The sequence below is a fragment of the Sprattus sprattus genome, assembly GCF_963457725.1.
Source record: "Sprattus sprattus genome assembly, chromosome: 7".
In the NCBI taxonomy this organism is placed as follows: domain Eukaryota; kingdom Metazoa; phylum Chordata; class Actinopteri; order Clupeiformes; family Clupeidae; genus Sprattus; species Sprattus sprattus.
Genome location: NC_137926.1, coordinates 29,905,765 through 29,926,020, shown reverse-complemented (window position 1 = coordinate 29,926,020; position 20,256 = coordinate 29,905,765). Strand labels below are relative to the sequence as shown.

Genomic DNA, 20,256 nt, shown 5'->3' with positions numbered 1-20,256 from the left:
ACATCTTCAGAAATAACATGCCCAAAATAAGGCAACCTACTGATCTAAATAAATAGGGGTTCAGCAGAACCACAAAAGATATTCATTCTCAAAAAACTGATTTTAGGACAGCGGCCTTTGATCATAAAACAAGGGCCAGATCACTTTTATTAAATACAAAGAAATCTTCAATTCCATTACTGATAACCATTCTATGAACAATAAAAAAAAAAGGGTAAGTTGAGGAAGCTGTGGCAACAGAAGAATAGGTGTACACGCAGATGTGGAGATTAGGTGAGGATATCCTGGGCCTGCTGCTCCACCAGAACGGCCATATTCTTGACGTCCCCACACCAGAAGTCCAGACGATCTTTCATGCCTTTAATCTGGAGCAAACAGGTTGGAAAAGCACCTTAGCATATATGTAGTCACCATTACAGTTCACAGTAACACAAAAAAACTCACTAGCTTGCATTTCATCAGAGGGTTTATCAAATGTAAGCGATAATCAAGTCATAACCATAGTGGTCTCTAATTAAAAGCGTTTGGACACATCAGTACCTGCGGTACATCCAATACCCTTGGCTGGACCCAGGTCATCTGAACTTTCTGATCCACCTCATCAATGTTCCCCTTAATCAGCCCAACAGACAGGGCCTTCATAACCAGTAGTTCCACCTAAAATGCAAACAGTGAGGGTCTTAGTGGTGTCACACTACCATCTTACACTTCAAACTGGTAAAAATGCACAGCTAATGTACCTCGGTCACAGGGATCTTGGCACTCTGGGCGATTTCATGGAAGGTCAGCTGTCTGTGGTTGGCTGGGCGTGTGAAAGTCATCTGCATGTGGGGATATTTCACAATTAAACCAGCCTACCATGGCTGTATTCAACCCCTCACCCCTTACATCTTTACAGAGCAGCTTTCAGGGCAGAAATAAGTACTTACTCAGTTAACATAACCAGTAGCCTGCTCACTACAATGTAGAACACTGATAGTATGCAAATACTCTGAATAATGTTTTAATGAGATCTTAAAAACTGTTATGGTTGATCGTCAGACCACTTTTTGCTTTGGTTGTTGCACGTTATATCCCACTGGCACACCCAAATAAATATTTCTGGCTACGTTACTGCTGCTTAAGCTGGCTAATCATAACATTAGCAAAATGTCTTTTGCCCCCTAAAGGCATTAAGCAAGCAAGGCAGCCACACTGATTTTAAATCTATGACTGTAAAAAAGCATTGACACATTGTATGCTTATTACCTCCAGCAAGGAGGTTATGCGATCGGGTCCGTTAATTTATTTATTTGTCCGTCTGTTTGTCTGTCTGTCTGTCTGTGGACAACATTTCTCAGAAACTACTGGGCGGATCTTTCTGAAATTTTCACAAGTGGTGGATCTTGGTCCTGGGACATCCCCATTAAAATTTCAGAATGATCCGGATTCTGGATCCGGATCTTTGTTTTCACACCTAAAGTGACATTTCTCGAAAACCAATGACCGGATTTTAATGAAATGTACAATGAATGTAGACTTTGGGCTATTGTTCAGATGAACGTTTTAGATCTTGCTTTACTATCAACGTCAACCCTTGCTGGAGGTCAGAAATCTCCGATTGCTTCACATTTGAAACAAGAGCAATCAGAGGGAACTATAAAATGAAGGAAATATAACTGATGAGTTGGTTCTGGGCAGCTCTCATTGTGACAAGTTTTGGCTTCATTCATGTGTTACGGAAGGCCATGACGTCTTTTTACAGTCACCGTTTTAAATACGTACTGATCCACGATGTGACTGAATAACTGTGATGAATGAAACTGGGTGCACTGAACAGGGAAATCCTCCCCAGCTCTTCTATGTTACGGACAGCTTACCTCCATCACACACAGCAGCTGGATCTTTTGCATGAGTTTGTGCTCTTGGGCTGCTAGGTCCGGCTGAGACAGAAAAAAATGTTTGTACTGCATTTCTGGCATTGAAATTTACAGTTTTAGTTTTTTAATGTTGAGTTTTTGAAGTAAAACCATTAAGGATTTGAGGCGACCAAACAGAGTGCTAATATTGAGTGCTGTTACCTGCTGACCCCAGGCAGACTTAAAGTTCTGAAACTTGTCCACATTCCCACAATTGAATGCAAAAAGTGTGTCAATCAACCACTGCTTGTCTGTATTCCTCAGAGATTCCAATACAGGATGCATGAGCTGTAGACAAAGGCATTGTCAGGGACATTGGGGACTGTACCAAGAATAGTATGTAACAGTTTCTTGTAAACACAATGAATTGAAAAGAAATATTTCCTCGTACCAACTCTCCAAAGTTGTATACTCCTTCCCCTAACAGGCCAGCCAGTCCTAATGTGAATGCCCTCTCTTGTTGCTCTGCCTCTGTTGTTGAAACAATCAATAAACAACAATTAATCCTTATGATATTTTCCTTCAAAATATGCTATATGTAAAAATTGTATGCTGTGTTGCCCAGATATCCACTAAAGTTAGCATGCTAGCCAGCTAGACCCAGCCTGTCCACATAATACCACTTTGTACCAAGAATCCCTAGAGAACAGCAAAGCAAGGATGCAATTACTGGCATAAGCCCACATGGTCAGGAATGTTTTTTTTTTTTTTTTTTTTAAATCGCTAAAATCTAATTTCAGAGGCTAAAAAAAGGACAGTTATTCAGAGTGCTGGATTGCATTTATGAACAGACCCAAGTAAAAATTGCTGTTAGTATCAACAAGTAGCTCAGTAGCAAGCCCATTGGTTAAAATTAGTGGTTAGACAATTAGCTAGCTCAAAAGCTACAGGGTCTGTTTACCTGCACTAAGTCTACGTAATAGGGGTGCAACGGATCAAAAAAACTCACGGTTCGGATCGTTCCTCGGATCAGAGTCACAGATCGGATCATTTTTCGGATCAGCAAAAAAAAAAAAAAAAAAAATAGACAAGACAAATAATCATGTGGAGGAAGGGGCTGCTTAAATGCCGCGGTGATGAGCGGTTTTTGAGCCGCTTTCAGTTTCACTCCTGTCAGTGAAACACTGGGGTGATGTCGCTGTAAATGTGTGGCCATGCTCGATGTGTTTCCACTGTTGTATGGCTTTCTTGTGCTACAGTCAGTGCCTACACACCGTCACGGTTTTATCCACCAACCTCTTTCATTCTGCATTCAATTTGACAGGGAAGCCAAAATGCTCCCAAACAGGGGATTTAAATGTGGGGCGTTCAAGTTCTTCTGTTCTTCCGCTCGCCATGACCACGCTGTGTTGCAGGTTTTTCTTTGTTAGCAATCGCTATGTCAGCTACGTGTTACATCTGTGTGGTAACCTAGGCGGCAGGTTTGTGTGGCAGCGCGAGTATATGGAAACAGACGTAGCACTAGGCAGCAGTTATCGTTACAGTAGTCACCGAAGTCTAGCCTACTTTTATTTTCCATGCCCACTGTTCTACATGTTGTACGCTGAGGACAATAAATCACAACGAGCCATAGGACTGTTTGCTTATTGAAAAGGGAACTGTTGCAGACTTTTACCCAGAGCGTTTTAAGTAGCTCTGTCCCTGGAACTAGCAGGAATGGTTACGGCTGTGTGTGGACTGCACATGCGCACAATTTTTTTTTTTTTTCAAATCAATCCGCGGATCATGCGTGTGCCGAACCGAAATAGATGATCCGAACGGATCACGGATCAATGATGATCCGTTGCACCCCTACTACGTAACATAGAAATATGAATTGATATTGATGGAGACACTAATGGTAGCCTACAGCTGTCACAGTCGTACTTACCTGGCAGGTCTTTGATATCAACACAACCCAGGTAGCGTAGTGCATCCTTGTAGTAGAGGTGATGAGTCCCCATGATACGGTAGTATTTGCTGGACAGGTCATAGAACCGGCCATGGACAGAGGTCACACCTGGCAGGTTGTTCAGCATCTCCTCAGCCTCTTCAATTATTTTCTTCACAGGAGGCAAAGAAAAACGTTAATGATAATAAAATATTTAATTAAAAAAAAAGTTTAAAAAAAAAGGTTTATTTTCACACTTGGACAGCACTGAGTGTGGGGGTACCTTTGTTGCTGGGAGGTCGCTGATTTCAAGCTTCAGGCTGCCAATTGTGGTCTTACACAGGATGACTGCTTCATCACTGCTCTTTACCTTAGTTCAAAGAATGGGAAAGAAGAGAGCAGCGGATTAATCCAATGTTTTCTTTATAGAGAACGTGAACGTATTTGTTGATGCAAGCATGGCTACCTTTTCCTTCGTTTTCTCCAAGAAGGTGACAGCAGTGTTGGGATCTGTAGAGACACAACGGTATTCTTATAATAGCAATCCAAAAACCTGTGATTGTAAATATATTCAAGATTTAAATAAAACAGAACACTACAATATCATAATATTGAATGCTATGTGGAAAAACAGGCTGAGACATGACAAATGCCGTTGAAAAACAGTTGAGGATGACAATTACCGGTCATCTGCGCGGCCACAAACAGAATGATTTCCACCAAGGAAAGTGGATTGATTCTATCACAGAAAATGACAGAAAACAGAAACCACATATTCAATAAATGTACAAACAAAGAACATTAGTTTTAATTTAATTTATCACCACTTTCTTGAGTAGGGCCTTGATGTCTATATATTTCTCTGCAGAGAATAAAACAATACCTTACCTGTGCTCAAAATCACTGATGAAGTTTTCATACAGCTGTAAAGCAAGCACAATAAATGAATTATCATCTGAAAACAGTAAATCTGCAGGAGATCCATTTAAGACAAAAAAACAAACAATAAAAACAAAAAACACACAAGTCTTCACTTTCACTTCACTTCATAGAGTGTACACACCTGAATGAGGCCATCTCCAGAAGCAAAATAGGGATCTTTCACAAAGTCTGTCAAATTGAGTGTCAATTGATGCCACAACCTAGATGTGAATGGGATTAGAACAATTGAAACAGTTAGGCCTGTAGAATCATACAAGCAGCTTCTTGTGTACAACGCCTACATACAGTTTAGCAGTGCATCTTTTATGAACTGGGGTGTTGTTTCTTGTTCACAACTACAACATGTGATATCTTAGGTTTGTTGGTTTGAACACAGAACCGTTAAATTATATGGAAATATAAGTCAAAATGATAGCGTATTGGTCCAAAATGATCCACTGTAAGGAGCTACACCATCTTCAGGCTTCAAGGATTCATTTGATGGAACTGGATGCACAGTGTCAGATTTGATTGTTGACATGTAACATAATACTAGTTATTATACATGGCCAGGTTTAACTCGACCCCTAGTATGATAACGAAATCGGACTTCTAATAAATCCTCTAACTATGAAAACCAAGCAAATATTTCATCCGTAAACTTCAAATGCTAGGCTATGCAAAGCCCTAACATTAGCTAGCTATTGCTGAATAGCACCAAAAAAAATTCTTCGTTACATGTGCCGAGTTCTCGATTCAGACTGGGAGGCTAGCTGCTAGTAGAGCTGAAATATTTGCTCTTCATTCTACTCAGGTCTCCTAAGTATGAAACAAGAAAGGGTTACTAATGGAATAACTTACGCTGGTAAATTACCTTTCCCATTACACTAGACGGTATCTAGAATAAGCTAGGTAGGTATCTAGCTAGACTCTGGCTGGCTAGCTAGCTAGCTAATCAGCATCCCTACAATATCCATCCCTATATATAATTTTTTCTTTTGACAATCAATACATATTACATTTGGACCTGTGGAAATACATAATGTACAACTTTTAAGCAACCAATCTGGTACATAACGGATTATACAACCCCGTTCTAGCCAACACATTAGCTTCATGACTCAGCGTAGGGTATGATCAATGAGCTAACGTTAGCTAGCATAGCGAATTTGTTAATCGACGTCAGTTTGATCTTTACTTACTTTTTGTTGTGAAATTCCTCAAGCGTGTGCCATTGTGTTGCCAGTTCTGGTGTTGTACTATTGCTTTGCTGTTGTTTGAGGTATCCGGTTACGTCTTTCATTGTGATACTTTAATTGTTATCTTCTCACTTTAAGTCACTAGCTAGCTATCTTACACTTTCTCTAAAGTCGTTGCTTAAATCAGCGTCGATAGTGAACATTTCAATACGACCGCCGTTCGTCTAATTTTCAAAATAAAAGTCCAAAATTATTCAAACCAAGCTGGAATAAGCCTGAAATGCCTTTAAAAACAACGACAAAAACAACACACACAAAGAAAACATTAGTGTTATTCAGTTGAAAAAGGTTGCTTGTTTCTCCATATAAATTCTGAGAAATTACACATCCAAACTTTTGCCTTAAAGAGTAAATGTGTTTGAAATCCTACCTCAGTCATTCCACCTGCTTGAGACTGAGAGCTGAAAGGTAAAAAGATTTTCAACAATAATTGCCTATTATGAATTTTGTGGCTTGGAAAACATCAGAATTTGCATCCTTGAAATGGATGTGAAATGAAATCCTGAGTACTTACAATAAATATATAGATATGTACGCCTGAATGAATCATTATTGTTTACAGGGTTTTTAAAGGTAACAAAATCAAAGAGTGACTGTCATGTCTTTGCTTCTCTTAAATACCACTTGTGGAGCTAAAACTCGAAAAAGGAACGTTGGAATGTCATCATGTTTTACTTGGATTTATTTCTGTATTTGTGTGTTAACCATTTGTATCCATATTTCAAATAGGTCACATAATAGGGCAATTTCAACTCACAACTCTGTTCTGCCTATTCACAGTTAACACGGTGTATAGGCTCAGTTTATTCAGTAATGTATAAGGTGGTCTATGACTCCCAAGAAAACGTGACCCTTGATGTAAGATGCAACTTTCTGGATGTTGTGACCTGCAAGAGATTACATTTTAGCAATACGCCCCAAGAGGCCGTGCTTTGCGCTGATTTTAGAACAGGTAAGGGGAGTTGTTAGGCACGACGCGAAGGGGAGTGCCGTTAAACCCATAGACATCCTATATGATGTCTATGGTTAAACCCCCTTACCTGTTTTAAAATCAGTGCAAAGCACGGCCTCTTGGGGCTTATTGCTTTTCTAAACCTGTTACTACACATATTTGATATGGTTTCATAAATAAAGACAATTCAATTTAAGAAACAATATTTTAATGATAAACCGTCATTCTTCTGCCACTAAAAAATATAGTTCCTAAATAAATCGTCATTCGCTGCGCAGTAATATGGAATGTAATCAGGTCAAATTGTAAGGTAATGCTGGATTTTACAACGGCTTTTAGTCAATCACAATCAAGGATTACAACAATCAGGTTTAGAAGGAGAAATAAATGATGGTAAAACAATCTAAATGATGTGTAACAGGCTACCTTTTAATTTCACGGTTATTTGCAAGATGAGTTGGCTAAAATGATAAAATCGCAGATGCAATTTATCTAGACTAGCTAGCAGCTCAACAGGCATATCGAATAAAACGATGAAACATTTGTCAAACCGGAGTTTAAACAATACTATTATTTTGACAATGTATGCCACCAAACTGTCGCTGCTTATTGTCGCTAGCACCACAGAACTGATCTTCTTCTCCAACTTTAAATTTTACTAAATAACTTTGGAGATGCATTACCGCCATCTACTGGGTAACTTCTAGATAACAGTAACCAGAGCAGGTTTATCGAAGTGATAAACCCCCTGATGGCCAATTTCTGGAATTGCTGTAAATTGCCAAAAATCTAGATTACTATAATTACACATGGAAGTCTCACTCAAGACCAAGAGTTACCTTGAAAATGCAAATAGTGTACAAATAAAGCAATAGTATAAGTATCATAAATAAAATGAAATATTGTAACAACATTAAAATAAAAATAACACAATTAAATACATAATAAATTAATACAAGCTAAACAAAACAAAGTAAAAAAGAAGCAAACAAATATGTAAATAACCGAATAAATAAGATATGCAGATATGCAATGAGATCTTGGAAGGGACTTACAATTTCCCAATTTCAAGAGACAGGTGATGAGGTAATTATAGGCTTATATGTTGCTCTCTCCTCAGGACTAGATGCCCAGCACCTGTGTGAAGAGGCAGGTGAATGCATGTCATTAAAGGAGGATGGACGCTTAAAGAATGTCCTATTCTTAAAGCAGTATTATGGAGTTTCGGTGTATAACTAGCGAGTTACCTACCTTAAAAAAAAAACACACATGTCCATCCCTGACCAAAGATGGACAGTTCACTCTACCTGGTCCCTGGGCGCTACAAGCTGCCTACTGCTCCTTGGGGGTCCTTGAGGAAGGATGGGGAAAAGCAGAAAATAAATTATCTGCGACCTCAGGCCTGCCTGCGTTTGTGTGTGTGTGTGTGTGTGTGTGTTTGTGTGTCCTGTGTAGCTTCCATATATGTGTTCCAGGGTGTTGTATGTGCCATTAAAAACCTGACAAAGGTCTTAATTATTAAATGCATGTAGACACCTTACAAATACCACCAACAGCCCAGTTGGCACTAATAAAAGCTTGCTAACATGCTAATGGACATATTTAGGCAATATTACTGGAAATGTCGTGCTGTTTTTTACATTTTCACTCTATGCACTATGTACAAAAGCACATACCGTGGAAAAGACAGGTGTGTTTATCAGTCCTTCACATGTACCACAAAAACGTATTTGAGGATGAAACCAAAAGTAGTTGCTCATATAACATACCTCAAATAGTGGCAAATTGTTGCAAAGCGTTGCTTTAAATAATCTTCATGAAAAGTTGAGTTTCAGCCATTTCCATTCCATTCTCATGTCTGACATCTTGTGCATATTATGTGTTCTGCTTTTTTGGGTTTTTTATTGACCGAAGTGGACATAAAGTATACAGCACAATAAACTGATGTATATTGGGAAATGCAACTGCAGACACTTCAAACCCTACATTCCCTTAACTGTCAGAATCTACATACCGTTGAATACAATCATGTCAAGGATCTGCAATTGGACTAATCATGAATATGGCAAACAGGTTGACTTTAATGGGCAGTACATCTCTGATCAATCAGTGCTTTTCTAACAGTAATTCATTCTTTTAGGTCGGAGCTAAGAGTTAGATATGTCATTTGGAAAATTCTGTGGCAGTCTGCTTTAAAATGTTGTGCATGTGCATGCCTTACTTTACTATACTATACTATACTACTATAGTATACTATGTACTAGAAAATCAGACATGGCAAAGCAAAACATTTATTTACTACCCATTTGTAAGTCTATTAACAAACATAAAAAGCAATTATTTGAAAACTATTTTATTACATTAAACCATTACACTGTACAGTACAATAAATTAATACAATGTATCATTTATATTAATATACCTGACCAGCATTTACAATATACAACCACCATTAGCTGCCTACCATTAAATCAAAATGAATGGACAAAGAGTGTGCAAACATCATCTGAAATCCCTTGACGCAGACAAATAACAACACAAAGAATGTGGTTACTATTAAGTCAGATCTTGGCAAAATAATAATCCTCTACCTAATCATCTACTGGAAGAAAAAAAACATATTTGACCAGCTCATCTGCATCAGTGTAGTTGTCAGAGAACTAGTTTCTGAACGGTGAAGCTGCAGGTGGGTATCATGGTAGCAGCCTATTCAGACTTAGAGTAAGATATCATGTACAGCTACTAGCCTATGGGAGCGTTTCAGACACTGATCTTTGGCTGCATGAACAAACAAGCCATCTTTATATTTCGCTACCAAATTAATGGTCTGCTAATTAGAAAATATTTTATCTTTCCTTATAGAGTTTTATAACTAAAATATGATCTGAAGCTAGTCAAATGCAAACCGCAAATGGAAGTATTTTGCCAGCAGTTTAGTAGAGTAGAAATGGTGTTATTTCACCAGCATCTGGTCCAACTGCAACAGAACTACAAAGAACTGTCCTCAGCACGGATGCTCAGGGAACACCCTTCATGCAGTGCGCACATACTTCACCAATTACAAATTCATATGGAGTTGGTACCCTGCTCAAATTACAAATTATCTCTATCCAAAAAAATACAAGACATCTCTGGAACATTTCAACAGTGTTAAAATATTACATCCCTATACATCAGTGCTTACAAAAGACAGATAACAGACGAAACCTCTACCACAGAAACCCTGTAAGCTTTGACTGATTGTCACTGTAACAGTTACAATGTTAAATGATAATGCTACCTCGTTATACGCTTCTTGTGCACACAACACAATTAGTGCTTTCTTCCTGCAGAAGTTAGCAAATTCTGTATTGTATGTAAATCAATAGTGATCACCAGAAAAAAGACATTCTCATGGGCGACCTTTCACATTCCTTGTGGTAAAGCACAATTAAATACAAGGAAGGACAACATACTGCATGTAGAGGAACATGAAACACTGCTCCCTATGAAATGTGATACTATAAGACTCTACTGCCCTTCTTCATTAAAGGTGTGTATGAACTAATAACAATGAGAGTATGCACATATTTGATCATGTTTAGAATTTTGATAATTTTGGTATTCATCAATTTCAATTTGTCGGTTTATCCCTATATTCCCTATAATGGAACTCAAGTCTGGTTAAAAACTATAAATGTGCCTGTGACATAGTAATGATATGAACAAAACATTTCCGTCATGAAAAGCATCCCCTGCTCTCAGAACGTGCTCTCATCTCACACTCTTTGTTCTTTTCCTTCCTCTTAAAAATGCATTTGCATTTGGTTTCAGCAGGCTAGGGAATGAGAGTTTGTAAATGCATGTGTAGAATGTGTAGAAACTTTTCTACTGTTACCTAAAGACGGTAACTCATCTGCCAATTACCCTGAAATCCCTTATTTCTACAAAAGCTTGATAAAGCAAAGACCAAAATGCACCAAAATATTGACAGAAGTGGAAATATATCCTTGGCCGGGGATTTCAGCACAGCATGATGATATAGCAAATGAGGTTTTGGAACAAATAAAGTCTAGAATCACCATGACTGGATAGGTCTGTGACAGCTTTATTATTTTTTAACCATTTTCCCAAATATTAAACAACTGGATTTTCCAGTTCAAATCGTTTATTTTTTTACCCCATTACACCCCGCTGAAACACGTACGTAAGTGCACACACATCCTAACAGAAAGGAAGACTGCCGCCAAATTGTTACCAGACCTTTTCTCCCAGTCGTCGGGGATGTGGGTATGATTGGGTGTCCTGTATAATTACATTGGTGATATGGGTGTCATCATCTTATTTCAGTGGGGCTTTACTCATCTTCAGAGTCACTGTCATTCTGAGTAATCTGCCCCTGCTGAGACAGTTTGGCAAAGTCATCTGGGTTCAATTTGGTCATCTGCCCGTCTGGCTCAAGCTTCATAGGCTGAATACAATTTTGCCTGGAAACAATAATATATTAAAAAAAAACATCCTATCATGATGAAGTATGTGTTGTTGGTTGTCTGTCAGTATTCCATTTGCAGACAATAAATATAACTGTTTCACCTAGGTTTACATTATTGTTTTTTTTTTTCACACAATGGATGTCTGACAGTTTATACCACCTATTTCTGTCATCTACATTTAAAACAGTTCTTGGAACTTTCCATCATGGAGGACATATGAAAGTATACCTGGAGAGTTTATCAAACATGTGGACGAGCTTCATGGCCTCCCTCTCCTTCTGCTCCTCCGTCATACCCTCCATGGGGTTTGGCTGCTCCTCCTCCACCCGTCCTGTCACCGGGTTAATTCTAACAAAGGAGTTCAATGTCAGTAAGGTGGGACACAGAGAACATGCTTAAAACCACACAAAGACAAAGATTGGCTTGCTAAAACCACCAAGGAAGCTTAACCGGAACATTTCACTGTGGTGCCACCAAGGTATTTGATCCGATCAATTCTCTTTTGGAAGAATACATAAAATATATTTATATATATTTAACAATGTTTTGAATTATAGCTATGTTTGAAAAAATTATTCGAAGTGGTCCGCGAAGAGCCACAATGAGTGAAGCAGAGGTTCTCTGTTCTTACTGGGCTTTGGCCTCTTTGTACTCCTCAGTCTCACTGTCCTCGTCCTCAGAGTAGTGACCTGGGTTACTCCCCCCGCGCATTAGGCCTCGTGCTGCTAGGAGACCCGCTGCATTGCCATAACCCGTATACTTGATGAAGCGTGACACTATAATATGGGAGAAGAGCAATTTTACACCCATCATTAGGACCACAGCTCATAAACGGCACATAGTTTTTGTGCATCATTGTAAACTCATATATGATATTTATACATTGCAGTACATGTTATCACGTTTTTTCAATAAAACCTTATTTGTTTTAATGATTTGTCCACATGATCAATGCAGTTGATTTTAGAATGATCACCATATATCCCCTCACTTAGACATGAACTACTTCCTGTAACACAGCTGACTGTGTATCATTCAGACATGAACTACTCCCTGTTACACAGCTGCCTGTGTATCACTCAGACATAAACTACTCCCTGTAACACAGCTGACTGTGTATATTCCCATCCAACAAAGTGACACAGGCTGGCTCTTTCCATCTAATTGTGCTGTCAACTGAATCTGCTTCCGCCATGTTATTAAACTTGTCCTTTTCTGCAGATGTAGCAATATGCCAGCCAGCTATCTTTTTCAAAACTCCTGCCAAGGGAGTAATCTTGTATTACTGAAACATCTTCACTGAACACATCACTACTGAGTTGACCTTGAGAGTTGTGTGTTCTCCCTGAAAGGCTGGCACAAAGCAGCGCTTTTGGCCTCAACTTTGTCTTTCCCCTGGGAACTCCTTCTCCAGACCATCTCCATGTTATGAACTTGCACATGTTGAAATAGCTAAAATAGGCGCTGATGCATTGCTGTTGGATTAATACAAATCTGTAGATGGAATATTGTGAACACGCCCAGAGAAGAAATGCACACCCTCAGCTGAAAATGGCATACAACAACAACAACAATATCATCATGGCTATTCATGCCCTATTGTTTCCATGAATGCCACTTCATTAATGTCTGTGGTCATTTACTAATGTAGATAGACTATTTCATTAATTTACATTAAGGATTGTAGGAAGGAGTTACTGACTACCTCTCGCAACCCAACTAAGCCACATCTGATACACCAGTGAGCCACCTTTCTATTTCACGATATAAAGACGCTTCTCACCGCTTTCTTTACACAGCACAAACAGGAACTCAGCAGCGCAGTGCTTGACGTCTGTGTCTATGTGCGTCATCAGGCGCACCAGCTTGTTCCGCAGGGTGTTGCCCACCTCCGGCCGGGTCATCACATCTCTCAGTGGGGGGAGCACCTGAGAACCACAGCCTCCACATTAACCACAGGCCAAGATAACCACACAAACCCCCTCACCAAAACCGTTGATCTGTCACGTATGTGAAGAGCAGCCCCTGCGGCTTACTTTCATCCTTAGGAACTTCCTGGTCCCTCTGTGGATGCGGGAGCTTTCTGTCAGGAGGTTCAAGGAGGGAAGCAGGGATTCTTTCAGCTTCTTTCCCTACAGATATCAAAGAAAGGTGCCATATTACTGTAATGTACATGACATCAGTAGTTGCAATTAGTGAATATCTTTAGAGACTGCTAGTGTGTGTAGACGCAGCTGTGGTCTGTTCCCCAGTGTCCAGTGCACAGTGACACCGTTAACAATGCTCTCAGGAAAACAACAGGTACACCAGGTGCACAAGCAAGAAGGTCACAAACTACTCTCCAACAAAAACAAACAAGAGCAAACACTAAATGTGAAGAGACAAAAGGCAATTATATAAAAGTAGAGATACTGCAATACAAACTGACTGTATATATATTTGTCTTGCCAGTAAATGTTTTGATATTCAATAAAAAAAAAAACGATAATTTATCTGATGTCTGACCCTATCCAGCCTCTTCTCCATCAGATCCAAAAGCATGTTGACAGCGTCCATGTTGACCCCTTGGTATTCAACAGAGCAAGGCTTCACTTTGGGTAATATAAGAACATCCAGGCAGGGCAGAGGCAGGTTTCCCAGGAGATTACAGGTGTGGCTGCAGCAAAACACACACACAAACACGCACGCACGCACGCACACACACACACACACACACACACACACACACACACACACACACACACACACACACACACACACACACACACACACACACACACACACACACACACACACACACACACACACACAAGGATAGTGCTCTGAACTTAGATTCATATATCAGTGAAATCAGTGTGCAGGCAGTCCCCAGACCCCTTAGTATGCATAGAATTGACTTATACTTAGGACATTTTGAGGTATTGCCATGGTTACCATGAATATCGCCTCGATATGAATCATTTTAATGTTATTATTAATTGGCTAGCAGTTCCAGACAATGTGTGTTTAGGTGTCCAAAGGTTCTCTCCTCACCTGTGGAACTCCTCCGTGCGGTCCTCGCTGTCTGATACGCTCATGAGACAGTGTCTCAAGATGGCCCCCAGGTGTCTGTACATGGCAGCCTCCTCCTGCCGGGTTCCACAATAATAACGAGAATAAAGACAAAATGGCATCGGCATAAGCTTGAATGGTGGAGAAATGGATATTGCACTAAAATAGTTTGGGTCTAAGGATTATCTGGAGGAAGCTGGATAGCACAGAATGTTCCAGAAAGCTTAACTATATGCTTATTTTGGACAATATTCCTTTTTTAATGTTCTTTGCGTAGTAATCTCAGTTGTAGACAATATGAGATAACAGGTCTCATCTCTCTATGGCACACGCTTATCTCAATACTTTAACAAACCAGCTAACCAGGGACAACACCTTACTATGGCGTACCACAGGCCACTCAGTGGCCATTACCCCTGACTACTACCTACCTTATTTAACTCATTTGACTACATGCAATATTTGATGGATTCATGGATGGATCTCTGTCCTCTCACCTCATCCACCTGGTGGTGGTTGGTGTCAAAGGTGATGTTGAAGAGGATTTTAAGGATCTCCATGGCACACTCTGTCACCTCACGACTGAATGGAGGCAGCTCTTCCCCGTCCGTGACCCCAGCGCGGGCCACTTCCAAGGTATCGGGCCAGCACACTCCCAGCGTGGCGTCCAGGGCTTCGGCCAGGAGATTCACCCCTCGGAGCTCCTGTTGCAGCTGGGTGCGCACGTCCATCCGCAGCGCAGTGAGCATGAAGGTTAGCCTCAAGTCAAAGAAGAGCACCTCAAGGTTCCATATTGGCTCCCGACACTGCTTCAGTCTCTCAGCCAGCCCCACTACCAGGTGCATCTCGGCCCCCAGCCCCTGGGCCGCCTCGCTGTTCAGTATCATGTTGCACAAGCACTTGAGGGCCTCCACAATCCGGTCCAGGTCTGGGATCTCGGTCGCCGCCTCTCCCTCTTTCAGTGTGATGGCGGCATGATGGGCTAATATCTCCATGGCAGCGCGGGTGCTGAAGGGAGCCAGGCATTGCTTGTCCCGTGACAGGATGCGGATGGTCTCCAGACAGGCAAGCTGACAGGAGGGCTGCAGGTCTTGCTCCAGGAAGCTCAGCACCAGCTCCCCCAAGCGCTGCACAGAGGAGGAGACATTCACACACCACTACTATAACAAGGTCACTCTAACAGCTGGAGAGCTGGGGACCCCACAGAGATTAGGACTGAATGTTGGGATTGGGTGTTTACATGGTGTTTACAGTTTCATGGGAATGTACTGAAGGTATAAATGTGGGCATTAGAAGGTAGTGATCAATGTTTTCCCTGTAATAGTTTTCATTCAAGGGAACCCGCCTATGAGACGTTTTTTTCAAGCTGCTTTAGGTGTCTTACCCTTCGCCTGAACAGCATGTGTTATTCACACCCTGATTATGCTAATCCAACACTGCTTTCTAATTATTGTGCATATGAAATAGCTTAAAAAATGTAATCCCATGGACACATCTAAATCATTCAGTCATTCAGCTCATTGACAGACAGTGGTCCCTAATGACTGAAAGCAGGGAAAGGTTGATATAAATATTGATATAGAATGCTACCAGGAGTCTACCTAGGCGTATGGACATCCCACTGATCATGCCTCACACCACACCTGCTGTAAATGAATTTTGCTTCGGCCAACACCTTCATTTTCTGATAACTGATTTGTGAACCACAGATTTCTGACAGTTAAATCTTTTTGTTTTAATATTCTCATAATATATATTTTATCTATGAGCAAATAATAAAAAAGGGTGGGAAAATAGACTTAACTTAGAAGAGTCAAATATTTAACCTTAAATAAGCTAGTAAAACAGATTTGAGACAGTTTAGGCACAACAAAGTGTGAATCAGCCTCTGACACATTATGTGTAGCTGAAATATAGTACATGTTTGTTATGGTTTGTATCTGTCTTTTCCTTCCTCAGACTATCTGGCCTCCTGCGTCTGTAAGACCTGCCAAACAACAGAAATACACGATTAAAGCTGATCTAAGATTAGTTCAGGGATCTGCTATAGTGCAATCACAGTAAATACTCATGGAATGATCTGGATTAATAACCTAAATGAACAGGAGTAAGTCATTGTTTTCAAACAATAGTATTCCAAGATTATATGTAAATGTAACTATAAACTTAACTGAATGCATTTAGTCCAGCCATGTGTATTGACCACACAGATGCAATATGTGCATCTAGTAAAAAGCATACAGTTAGTAAATAAGCCTATTCTTCCAAGTCTTCACGGAAATTCTACTGTCTAGTAACAAAGTAATGTTTTCACCATAAATAATGGGGCAGGGTAATGACAGGTTTATGTGCAGAGACAGATCCAAAAGCCGAAGAAGAAGCAGGAAAAGACATGGTTGCCAAGGTGTGTACCTAATGAAATAAGTTCACCCAGGGACCAACCTTTTTAAAGATAAGGTAATAAAGATATTATTTTTACTACTGAACCTTCGAAACACACTTAAACAGTAGATAGATCTTGTTTGGTTCAGTGAGGTTTAGGGAAGTTTGTGTAATTGAAGCCAAGTTTGACAATGAAATGCCGTAGTGTACTTTGCCCCTAAACTCTAAATACTATTCACAAACTTCAGCAGCTCATATACTTTCCTTTTAGAAATAGATCCAAGAAGCATCATTAGACTGTAGTGGGTCAGACAGAGGTAGTCTGAGGGCACTGCTTCACTTTTCCACATTATACACATCGATTCCCATGAAAGGTCTTCCAAAACAGTCACATGTGGTGTCTTTAGCCTTTTATACAATCCAAAATGTAGTTCTGTAAAAATGTTTAAAGAAATACATTTTGGGTTCTAAGGATTACATTATGTAACTACTGTCTGGTACATTAAACATGCTGTAAGCGATGTAAGCCTTTTTTGCAAACTTGCACCATACATTGCCAGTCCACTTCCTCCCAATTTCTGGGGCATTTGCAAGATAATTGGCACACAGGAATGTCAATCCCTGTAGACAAATCCTGATAGATTAACAGTCAAACAATATTGAAATTAGCCAATTACAGAGATAAGGAGAGTCCCAGATTCAATTTTCCTGTAATGGCAGTTCCTAAAGTTTTCCACAAAACATTGCTTACAGCAGGTTACTCTAAGCATCATGTATACCTCTTGTAAATTTCCATCCTATAACACAGGCATGCAGAAAAATAAAGATGAATAATTAAAACAGACGTCATACATCAAATATTCTCATATAAAATCAGAGTGTAATCTGTCAAAAGTCTATTGGTTAGACAATTTAATCTTCATTTGTGTGGTAATGACAAAACACTTTCAGTGGACCCTCAGTGGTGTTGACAAGTCTATAACATGTCCAATCCCATATGCCAATAATAAAAACAAGTCAAACATTACCTCTCTGGGCTCTTGCTCATTTGTCTCGAATGTGAAGCACTGGCTTTTCTATGGAAATAGAGAAATATAATCATTTTAGGGCTTCTCACAGAATAACAGAGGTCTGCCACTGGCACTGGTGCGAGCTCTGAAGACTGTGTAATGCTTGTAAGAAATACCAATTTTTGGTCAGGAAACATGCCTTGTCAGCAAACTGTATGTTTTGACAGCAATTAGAGTATTTATCATTAGGTGGGGAAGAAGGACATTGTTGTGTATGTAAGTTTCTTTCCAGACCATACATTTAAAAGTCACTTCTGTGCAAGTAAGTCCTCTTGGCTTAGCTGGCTGTAATGCAGTAATACAGGACTTCAGAGAAGAGCTAGAAGCAGCTCAGCCTACATGCAGAGGATTTATAGTGCACCTGAGAAATCTATTTGTGTTGCCCGGGCCCTAATCCCCTTGCGTCAGAAGAAAGTCAAAGTATTTTTTTTACATTTTCAATAGATCAAAAATGGATCTAGAATGAGTGTGTATAATTAGTCTTTACATAAGTATTACTTTTAGTCTGTATAATTAGCTATAATTAGTAATGTTGTTATCTAAGATGACAGAAATGACAGAGACAGGTTCAACCTAACTAAGCATGCTGATTAAATGGGTTTTCTGGTGTTGTGTTAGCTCTCAGTAAAACCAACAGTTGGATGTGTAATTTGTTTGTTAGTCACTATTCTTACTCTTGTCCTTGAATATTTGTATACTGTTAGATAATACAATTTCATTCTTATTATGCAACCATTACCACAGCCAGTTTGTAAAGGAGACCAGCAGACCATTTCTAAAGAGGTATGCAAGGGCATGTGGTCAAGCGGCTACGGTTATGAAACAACAGATGACAACAGAGCAGTGACAATGCTATCCTCTGTATTATTTGACTGGAATAAAGACATGAGCTCCTGCAAGTGGTGGTCCAAATGTTTACTGTCAGAATCAAGGGTCGGCATAATAGACTTGGAAATTGGATGGAAAACCAATAACAAGTTGTTATTTTTCACACCCATGAGCAAAGTTTAAATTGTTGTACATCTTTGAGTCATCCTTAGCATTTTCACAATAATCTAACTGTCAGCTGTCCGTGTAATAACATCACAACAATACACTCTCACGTAGACTACAAACAATCATTATCATCTATGACAACGGCAGCTTTGAATATACAAAGTAGGCTACTAACTATACAAGCAGGTAATGTATGTAACTGGTTCATTAACGTAGGTTACTGGTGTAGGCTACTCCCCAGCCTTGACACATCTTCGTACACTAGACGCTCGTGATTTGTTATTACGTTGGTAAAGAAATACGCATCGTCTACGCATATAACTTGCACTCATGGCTCTGGAAACAACAAGCTAATACCCGTTTCTTAAACAAGTCGACAACTTCAGTTTCCGATGAAAACAATACACTTATAACCATGACACATGAAAGGCACATCAGCATCGGGTTTGGAATTGTAATCTTTTACCTCCTTATTATAAATCTGCAGCGCTATGAGTGCGGCATCCTGATCGCCAGTTTCCATTTTTTCTATTATGCCATTTAAATCCATTTTCATCGCTGAGTTCAAGGTGTATTCTAATGCTCGCAGTCTCTCTGACAATCATGCACAAGCTCTTCTGATAGTAGGCCTAATAATCAGATATCACTCCCGTGGAATCTTATCCTAGCCTCTAATCCAACTCACAGCCTGACGGATGATGAGATTAGAAAAGGATTGGACGCCCACAGTAGAGGATGTTGGGAAATGAAGTATTTGTGCAATTTCTCTCCCCCAAAGAAACTTATCTCATAACATTAATCAAAAATAACAATATCATCTCATTCTCCCATCATCTCAAATTATTCAAGTGCTGTAGCCTACCAATAGCCTGCTTCCTTTAGCTGTAGTCCATTGTTAAATTCAATACACCTGGTCAAAATATCTGCAATAAAACAGATCTATGAGATCTCAATAAATGTCTTTTTAAAGCCAGTTAAAGTTTAGTTTAGTGTTGTTTAGACAAATCCCAATTAATTCGTCCCTTAGAACGCCCTCGGAGATATTGGAGCAGCCAATTCACTTACATTCTCAGTAATGTGGCAAATAACTTTACAGGGTAGCGGCTGCCAGCATCCAATAACCTCCGTTCTTCTATACTTGTGAAATACCAGGTTGAGATCTTCCCTGATTGCATAGGATAGACAGTTCTGACAGAAGAAAAACGGTTTCCTTGGATGCAAATGTAGAAGAAACTTAACCAGGCTGGTAAATGGTTAATGGTCTCAAGCTTACAATAATGGTAAGTGAAACTGGTCAGTTATACTAAATCTGTTCGGTACTTTTACATAGTACCATAGTGCCGATAGACTTGCTTCTATGTATTGTTGCATTGAATGAACTCGAT

The 20,256-nt window shown here is 39.7% G+C and overlaps 2 protein-coding genes across 2 annotated transcripts; both read right to left on the bottom strand.

Annotated features, from left to right (window-relative positions):
* Nucleotides 1–97: 97 nt before the first annotated feature.
* Nucleotides 98–6,063, bottom strand: psmd13 (proteasome 26S subunit, non-ATPase 13). Its single transcript, XM_080842410.1, has 13 exons — nt 5,892–6,063; nt 4,832–4,910; nt 4,657–4,691; nt 4,452–4,507; nt 4,235–4,278; nt 4,052–4,138; nt 3,769–3,940; nt 2,290–2,369; nt 2,061–2,186; nt 1,860–1,922; nt 741–821; nt 541–657; nt 98–365 (listed from the first exon to the last, which is right to left on the bottom strand). The coding sequence occupies exons 1-13, from the start codon at nt 5,990–5,992 to the stop codon at nt 270–272; spliced, it is 1,137 nt and encodes a 378-aa protein (XP_080698536.1). The 5' UTR covers nt 5,993–6,063; the 3' UTR covers nt 98–269.
* A 5,173-nt stretch (nt 6,064–11,236) lies between these two features.
* On the bottom strand, nt 11,237–19,427 carry ric8a (RIC8 guanine nucleotide exchange factor A; the record flags this gene model as incomplete). Its single annotated transcript, XM_080842258.1, has 12 exons — nt 11,237–11,366; nt 11,601–11,720; nt 12,004–12,148; nt 13,156–13,300; nt 13,409–13,504; nt 13,878–14,028; nt 14,406–14,500; nt 14,921–15,550; nt 17,585–17,602; nt 17,834–17,881; nt 18,615–18,650; nt 19,338–19,427. 12 exons carry the CDS (start codon nt 19,425–19,427, stop codon nt 11,237–11,239), a joined length of 1,704 nt encoding a protein of 567 aa, XP_080698384.1.
* Between the last annotated feature and the right edge of the window lie 829 nt (nt 19,428–20,256).